General features: G+C 37.9%; 1 protein-coding gene across 3 annotated transcripts; it reads left to right on the forward strand.

Annotated features, from left to right (window-relative positions):
* Positions 1 to 863: 863 nt before the first annotated feature.
* Positions 864 to 8,925, forward strand: LOC107777054 (uncharacterized). 3 transcript variants are annotated; one of them, XM_016597016.2, is made up of 4 exons: positions 864 to 2,491; positions 2,802 to 2,909; positions 6,235 to 6,344; positions 8,021 to 8,925. In XM_016597016.2, exon 1 carries the CDS (start codon positions 936 to 938, stop codon positions 2,469 to 2,471), a length of 1,536 nt encoding a protein of 511 aa, XP_016452502.1. In that variant the 5' UTR covers positions 864 to 935; the 3' UTR covers positions 2,472 to 2,491; positions 2,802 to 2,909; positions 6,235 to 6,344; positions 8,021 to 8,925. The 3 variants fall into 3 exon arrangements, with proteins under 3 accessions (XP_016452502.1, XP_075089264.1, XP_075089265.1); XM_075233163.1 differs by lacking the exon at positions 8,021 to 8,925 and having other exon boundaries at positions 6,175 to 6,292; XM_075233164.1 differs by lacking the exons at positions 6,235 to 6,344; positions 8,021 to 8,925 and adding an exon at positions 4,187 to 4,209.
* The last annotated feature ends 143 nt before the right edge of the window (positions 8,926 to 9,068 follow it).

Below are 9,068 nucleotides of genomic sequence, written 5' to 3' on the forward strand. Positions count from 1 at the left end.
TTCTCTACTTTCTAGTTATTAAAAGGTTCTTATTTTAATCATAGCACTTCATACACGTTTAGCTCCGAATCGAGGGCAGAACAATTGTTAAACTTGGATCCGAGCCTAGACTCAACGTCACAACTGGTTTGGTTATTTATTTTATCTTAAATTCGCTTATCTAACATTCTTGACCATTTATGTTGAATCAATCCACATATCTTTAAAACTACGTATAAATTCAATTGTTATCCATTTTACGGTAAGCAAGTAGTAAAGAAAGGAGCGCCCTATCAGCGCACTACTATAAAAATACCATAAAACACCTTAAAATATGCTCACAAACATCATGTAAATCCACAATCACTTTTGTTTTCACAACGACGACGAAAAAGAAAAAGAAGAAGAAAAAGAGGGAGGAAAAAGAGAAGAAAACGGTCCGAAGTTATCTGTACTTTGGATATTAATTAAACTTTTCTTAAAAAAATGGATATAAATTAAACAGGCGGCCCCTGAAATTTGTACATTTTTGCAAATCACACCGATGCTAGAGAAGCATAAAGCCCGCATCAGAGTCCATTATAGAAAGTTGATCCTTTGCGTTGCAGTGTAGTTAAAGTTTTGAACTCGTCGTCTTTCGTCTCCAGAATTTGGACTTTGGATTTGGGCCCCCAAATCCCTTTCTCCCCTGCCAATCTTTTCCGTCGCTGAAACCTCATTCCCCCACTTTGCACAAAAAATTACAAGTCTACCCTATTTAGGATCAACTTCGGACTTATCATCTGAAGTTGATGATTTTTTTTTTTTGCCTGAAGTGCAATGCAATTAAAGCCAATTAAGGTATGAAGTAAAACAAATATTTTTATGCACTTAAGACTAATATTTCAACATATATTGGCGCCTTTGAGCTCAAGGAAGCGATGCTATGCTTTCGCTTCTGAGGAATCCACATTGATATGTATAGAACTCTTGGTAAGCATCGACTCATATACCGTGCCCGCATGTCATATTACGTGAAGACCGGCCTAGTGAACGAAGCACTCCAGGTGTTCGACGAAATGACTCAGTCAGACTGCAGAGTTTTCAGCATTGATTACAACAGAATAATTGGCGTTTTGATTCGTAACTCGCGTTTTGATTTAGCAGAATGCTACTATCATGAAATGAAGCCTATGGGGTTTTCCTTAAATTCATTGACATATTCAAGATTCATTTGTGGTTTGTGTAAAGTTAAGAACTTTGATCTTATTCATAGGCTTCTTAATGACATGGATATGCTTGGTATAGTCCCTGATTTTTGGGCTTATAATACGTATTTGAATCTTTTGTGCAGTGAACATTTGGTTGAAATTGCTTTGGAGTTGTTTAGAGTAATGGGAGCGAAAGGGAAAGAGCCTGATGTTGTGAGTTATACCATTCTTATTAGTGGGCTGTGTAGGATTGGACGCTTCGATAATGCTGTTGAAATGTGGCATGCAATGATTAGGAAAGGATTAATTCCAGACAATAAGGCTTGTAAAGCTCTTGTTTTCGGCTTGTGTGGGAGTGGTAAGGTTGATTTGGCTTATGAGCTGACTTTAGGTATTCTAAGGGGTCAAGTCAAATTCAACACGGAAATATACAATGTGCTGATACATGGGTTTTGTGGAGCTGGTAGGATTGACAAAGCACAAGCAATTAAAACGTTCATGAGGAGAAATGGGTGTGAACCAGATTTAGTTACTTATAATGTGTTCTTGAATTATTGTTGTAAGGAGCTTATGTTGGAAGAGGCGGAGAAGTTGATAGAGAAGATGGAAGGAAATGGGTTGGAACCTGATTGTTACAGCTATAACCAGCTTCTTAAAGGTCTCTGCAAAGCCAATAGATTGGATAAGGCTTATAAGCTAATGACCCACAAGATGGAGGCCAAAGGCTTGGTAGATGTTGTATCTTATAATACTATTATTAGAGCGCTCTGCAAGACAGACTGCAATAAGAGGGCATACAATCTCTTCGAGGAGATGGAGCAAAAAGGAATTGTTCCTGATGTTGTAACTTTTACAATTCTTATAGAAGCTTCTCTAAAGGAAGGCAATTCCAGTGTAGCCAAGGCACTTTTTGATCAGATGATCAGCATGGGCCGTTTTCCAGATCGTATACTCTACACTTCTATTATAGATAACCTGTGCAAGACAGGTAAAATAGGGATGGCTCAGAGCATTTTCCATGATATGGTGGAACAGGGTGTTGGGGCTGATGTTATCTCGTATAATGCACTAATCAGCGGATTTTGCAAGGCTTCTAGAGTAAATGAAGCTCTGCGTCTTTATGAAGATATGCAAGCTAGAGCTTTGGATCCAGATGAAATCACCTTCAAATTGATTATTGGAGGCCTCGTACAGGAGAAGAACCTCTCAGTGGCTTGTGCAGTTTGGGATCAAATGATGGAGAAGGGTTTTACACTTGACAGAGATTTATCGCAGACTCTAATAAATGCAATCAACTCATAGGCTGCACCATATCAGAAGTGGTTTGTATCTCCGAACACCCATCTGTTATGTCTTTTTGCATGTTTCGGATAGAACACCTATGTGTTGACATCTTTCTTGTATGTTTCTACATTTATTTGCATATTGGGGAGTGCTTATTTGTCAAATATGAGTATTTGCATAATTCTGTATCATCTAATATTCTAAATTAAATAGTTGAAATTGCAAAATGTGTCCTGGAAAATAGAAATATTCTGCATCTGCTCCAAACAAACATAATCCGAGGAACTAATGATTGCCTTTTAATTATTTTTGATTTAAAGATGGTTTACTTGGAAGTTGGAATTTCAGGTTGACTTGCTCTGAATCCTTCCCATGGGCAAATTTCTATTGGACTTGCAGCTCTCAGAACTCAGTAGACCTTCTGTTCTTCTCAGGGAAATGCCTAAGTCACCCAAGGTTTGCGTGCTTTTTCTCTGGAAACTTATTATTGACTAGCAACATTTATCCACTGATATGGATTTGTAAATTAATGATTAAAATTATAAGACAAAAAAGGAACATACCATTTTCGTTCTCCATCCATCCATCCATCCATCCCTCCCTCTCTCTCAGATGCGCACACATTCTGTTTGATTGCAGTTAGTTTGAGTATTGAAAATATTTTGTATTAGTTGTGCATCAACAAGGAACTAAAAGTGGAACCTGGAGTTTCACTCTGGTAAAAATGTTGTTGACACGGACCTTGCTCTTTTCGCCTCACAGCTCAAATGAAAAGAAATCCATGAAATGAGAATAAGTTACTATTTTGAATCCGCAAATGTGTGCGTGTGGGTGAACAGTTGCAATTTGTAAAGAAGTGATGCTTATGAAACAGTAGGTGAAAAAATCATTAGGTAATGATCTTAGGACTTAGGAGTTCCAATTCTGACAGTAGAATGATAGAGGCAGTATTTATCAAAATTTGGTTAAAAGTTTAGTATAAGTGTATCACTCCAGATTTTAGTCAGAGCCTCTACTGCAGAGGAAAGTTGATTACTGAAGGCACTTATAGTTGTTTCCTTATTTATTTTTTTTATCAGTAAATTAGAGGTTTCCTGATGTGAATTGCTTCCCTTGAGCCGTGAATAGTTCAAAATGATGTGGTGGCCAAGATATGGACCGCTTAAAGAAAGGATGCCTCTCATCAATTTAGTCCATTATGGTTTTCTTTACCATTCTGGATTACTAAATTCAGTTCTAGTAGTTGCCATCTCACGAAATTGGCCCATTCGCCAACTTGACGTGAAAAATGCCTTGAAACATCCTCTCTACCTCTACATATACATTACCCTCCCATACCCCACACTGTGGGGGTATACTGGGTATATTGTTGTGTTGTTGTTGTTGTAAATTAGAGGTTTCATTGATAGTTCAAAATTTATTGTTGTTGTTGTTGTAATTGAGTGCATCCAGTAGATGCAAAATTTACATAAGTGAGCAAAAAATTGGTCAGCTCCTTTTACACTGAATCCCCTATATGCATTCTAAGGAGCTAACAAAGTCACAAAACTCATTAAAACTATTTACAGATTGAAGATTACAACAACAAAAAAGTTCAAGATGCATCTAGTATTAAGCTCGTGGAAAGGGGTTAAGACTCCTTCAAAACGTCTTCGGTTCTTATTATTCCATATGCAGCAAAATATGCATGCTACTATCTGCCAAAGTTCCCAAATGATTTGTTTACTTTCCAGGTTCCCCTCTCCTCAGCATCTGGAAGCATATCTAACACCGTAAGGCATCGCAATGTTGTCAAGGGCTCATTTAAGGTGCACTTAAGCCTTGAAGCTCAGTAGGCACTTCGCTTCACTTAGGTTGCGTTTCAATGTAGGCAAGGCACTAAAGTGTGGGTTTCATTGCCCATAAGTTCTATCTTGAAGAAGTGGTACTAAACAATAAATGTGATTGGAAAAGATACATTAACTGTTAAGGAAATCATTGCAAATGAATTTTTTCTTGACTACACATATTTTTATTTTTTTCTTTGTTGAGCATTTTTTAACTAAAGCCCACACTTTGATTGCGCTTAAAAGCCCCGATAGACCTGGACCGCTTCTTAACACTTTTCGCCTTTGACAGCACTGCCATTGCCCAGTGCACCCCACGAAGGCTGTAGAACATGCTCCATGTTCCTTGCAGTGTGGCACTGTAAGAAAAGATGGCAAATATCCTCAGAGTGTTGGAGACACATGTTGCATGCTGGTTAGATAGAATCCTCTATTAGCTAGGATTTCATTTATGGCAACCTCCTGTTAGTGTCACCCAGCTAAAACAGCCTAATTTAGTTGGGATCTTGATCCACTCATGCTACTGTCAGGCAATGCAGAGAAGGTAATACCTGGAACCTATCTTTCAGAAGAAACTTCCACGACGAGAGGTTTGGGAGTTAGTGAACCTTTATATTAAACTCGAAGGGTGGCAATGGATCCACTTGCAAAGGATAAAGTCAATGGCATGTTTTCTGTGAGTCATGCTACCTTAAGTTAGTGAACAGCAGCATTATAATAGACAGATGGCTATCCAAGTGTCATGATTTTATTCATCATTCTGTGAATATATAGTTGCTAAAATGTATAACAAAACGAAGAAACATCATTATCAATTGACTGAATTGCCTCCGTATTGCTAACATATGTTTTTAGCACAATTATCGCTAAGGAACTAGGTATAATTTTGCCATTAGAACCTTTAGTATAAGTGTATTCACTTGATCGTTTAATTATGATAATGGCACACAAATCTTCTGCTGATGCCTTAAATCTAGGGACTTAAATGGATATGTCTATAGCACCTCAAATGAAAACCATGTGGTGCAACAATTCTTGTGGCTTGTACATGCCTCTCTATAGGTTTTTAACCTAAGTTCCTCGGACACGGGTGCGGTTGTCTGATACGGGTGCGGATCTAGAGGTCGGATCCTTCGAGATGTAAATTCTACGGTTTGGGGATATGGGTCCTAGTACGGATACGGGTGCGGGGATCCGACTAAAAATAATTCGAAAACATATAAATATAAAATCTCTAAATTATGAGAAATTTTGTGGAATACTTACGTATAGCTTGTAAAGTGTGGATTTTTTTTTATTTTCAAGTTGTAGATAAGTAAAGGATTGACTTCCTAGATAAAGTATGCTATTTTCTTCAAATGTACCCTAGTTTTGGTTATGATTTTGTGAATCAAATTGTATCTCGTCCCGAAATTTTCTGTCTGCTATGGTCAAAGTACCCAAAATTGTTTGACCAGATCCGGTACGGATCCCATACCCGCACCCATACTAGTGTCATGTTGACACAGGTGGGGCACCTAAAGTAATGTGTCGGAGCAACTTAGTTTTTAACCCATATTTGGCCAATCAAGTACGTATCTTGCGGATGATACATGCCTCGTGTGAGATTGAGCTTGGTGTTATAGCTATTACACCCTTTTTTGTTATTTGGTTCTGCAGTGATGCTGAAAATAAAGTGTTATGGTTGTCATGCGAGTTTTGTTGCTATATTTGAACTCATCTAAAGCTGTCAATAGTCATATGTTTGTCAATATTGTACTAGAGATGCACTCTGATACATTTTTGGTTTTGATATCCCCAGAACCCAAAGTCTGATCTGCATCTTCTTTGTTAATTCTTGTTATGCGGCTTTCAATGGTGTGAATATCCCTCTTGTTGGCTTTTTTCTGAATTAGGTCTCCTTAAGGTAATTGGCCACCAATTTTTGTTGAAGGAGGTTGAATTTTCATATACAGGTCACAATGGTAAACAAACTGGCCAAGCTTCTTGGAAAAAAGAGGAAAGTGTACAATGGATTCTTTTCACCATGCTAACAGGAAATACTATTCAAGAGCTTGTGGAGAAGGTAAGCCTGTTTTGCTTTCAGTTTCTAACTTTTCAGTCCTGAGAAAATCTAGCTCTCTTACAGGAAAGTTTGGGTGGGACAATTGTTTAAGACCCGTCATGTCATCAACTGACAATGGTAGTTTCTAATTGAAAAAGGAGAAGGTAAATCAGGGTAAATTTCACTAGTTCTTCTCTTTAACAGGACATCACTATCTCAAATTAATGAAGGAATGAAGACAAAAAATCAATGTGGGTCCCTTTTGTTGACTTGAAGTGGTGAATCCCATTAAATAGAGGAATGAGCTATTGAACTTACGTTATAAAAATGTTAACCAGAAAACAATTCTTACCGAGAAATTATACCGATTGACTTAGTAGCTCACATGCAGGTTGTTACTTCACTACTGAACAACATCAACAACTACGCCTCAATCATGACTAAGTTGGCATCAGCTATATGAATCTTTGCTACTGAGATCTTTTAAAACCTTTCTTTGTTGACTTCAGTAAAACTCAACTATTTTCGCATTGGTTTCGTAAATTTCCATCAATAATTCAAAACTGAAGTCCTTATCTTCCCTTTCAAAGCTTCCATTTCCATATTCTATTTAACATCTGATTACCCTAACTCTTCTTAATAGTCTTGCTTCTCTCATATTCAAACTGGTAAAGATAACCATGATCATTTAGCTGCGATCCTTCAAAAAAGGGTTGCTTGGTTGAAGTGATTGTTAAGTGGAAATAAAAGTTTTTTTGATCGGGTAAAGATAGATTTCATTTGCCTCTGGCATAGTTCAAGTGTCAAAGGCTGAGGAACTAGAGTCATAGGTTTGAGCCTTGTGCTGTGTAAGTTAAGTCTGGTATTTAAGTGAAGAAGGATAGAGGCGCGGGCCCATTACCCATGAGTTTCAAAGGCTCCAGTTGATCCTAAGGGTTGGCCCAGATGGATTTCTCGGTCATCTAAAAAGAAAGTAAAGGTAGATTTCATTCATTCAGAATCCAGAAGATACACAATAATTGCAAAAGAAGTCGACTTCTGGACAATGGCAGATGACCCTAACAAAAATTTGAAGGAGCTTACAAAATCCAAAAAAGTCAAATATTATTTACATTACGAAGTTAACTCCATGAAAAGATGCATCAAAATTTTAGCCTTCAAAACAAGAGTTGGAGTTCAAAACAGCTGATTTCTTTCTTTCCAAATGCACCATATGATCACTGCAGGAACCATTTTCCACAAGTTGATGATGGATGTTAAGTGAAATAAAGTTTCTAGCGACATCTAATATTGAAAACTTCTTTTTAGAGCATAATTGATTAAAAAAGGAAAATAAACAAGTTTAATCCCAAGACTAGTATAGGTAGTTTATTACGTTCGTAAAACCAACCTTAGTAACATATCAAAACGTTTACCCAAGACGACCCTGTTCAATCTACAGACTCATTGTGTGGATTGAAGCTCCGGCGCTAGTTAGATATGTCCGGCAAGATGAAGAAGAAGCCGGACTGTCTGGACTTTGCATAGCTTCAGAGAAGAGGCCTGAGATAACAGAGCAAACGGGACAGGTGGAAGCTGTAAAGCGCAATTCAAATTTTGAATTAAGTGGTTGTGTCTCATGTGCACGTAGGGAGTTTTCAGAGTTAGAAATCTAAACATTGACTAGTTTTTCGTTTTCTTGGTGCTTCCCTTCTCAGGTGAGTGTTTTCTGAACTTCGTCAACACAAGCACATGGTGGACGCTATTGTTTGCTAGAAAGTTGACAGTAAAGGATACAGGAGGATGCCCGCTGCATGATGTTCTGCAGTCCAGGTGGATTTTCCTTTAGTATTCTTCTCGAATAACTGGTTGAATAGGTGGAAATGTTTTCCAAATTCTAGCCGTGCTACTGAAGGAGCAATTGCTGTCCGTCCAGGCCGAATTAAAAGAAAAGTCAGAGACAGGAAAAACTCTGAAAGTAAAGCAAGCCCATTTGTTTTGCTCATTATGCGGATTGAGGCGTGAAAGGTGGAAAGCTGGTTTAAGAGATTTACTGCTGATTTTAGTTAGTGTAGTGAAGAGTAGTAGATGATTGAGAGAGTTGAGGACTCTGTGTCTTGCAATTGGCTCCCTACAAATTGGCAAGGATGAAATGAGGATGAATGAGAAGAGTCTTCTTAGTTAAAATCAGCATGTGGCGTGTACCTGGCAGGATCTGGAAAAAGGAACAATTTTGATGACAAAGCTGTTCCTGATCTTTGAGTACTGCTCTTACCAACCTGTATGAGTGTTGGAGATTTGTGGGCACAAAAAGAATTTTGGAATCACTATCTTATGGATTAAGGTTTCTCGGACATCAAAATCATCGACATGCTTCTTTAACAAGGACGTGCTGCTGCGTTGCTTTCATTTATTCAACCATACATGTGACTGAACTGTGGTGTTTGCCTTAACAATTAGACTCCTCTCTCATGCGCTGTTGGCAGGCATGAAAAGAGTACTATTATTTATAAGTTTTTGATGTTTGGTGTCCAAGAATAAGTGTGTTCCTGTTGTTCCCCCCCCAAAAAAGTCCATCTCAATTGAAGTAAAGTTATTCAATATCAAGGTTTCGGTTATACAACAGAGGGTTTATTTCTTGAGCAAATTATACAAAATTTTACAGCTTGCATCTCTCATGATGTTACAACCTCCTACATTACACTGCTTAAATTTGATATAGTGCAGGCTTGGCGCTTGCCGTTAGACCATAATAGATCTCATTGG

This window comes from Nicotiana tabacum, chromosome 16 (genome assembly GCF_000715075.1).
Source record: "Nicotiana tabacum cultivar K326 chromosome 16, ASM71507v2, whole genome shotgun sequence".
In the NCBI taxonomy this organism is placed as follows: domain Eukaryota; kingdom Viridiplantae; phylum Streptophyta; class Magnoliopsida; order Solanales; family Solanaceae; genus Nicotiana; species Nicotiana tabacum.

What these genes read in the sequence shown, in the direction of transcription:
- LOC107777054 (XM_016597016.2), top strand. Translation starts at nt 936, where the DNA reads ATGTATAGAACTCTTGGTAAGCATCGACTCATATACCGTGCCCGCATG.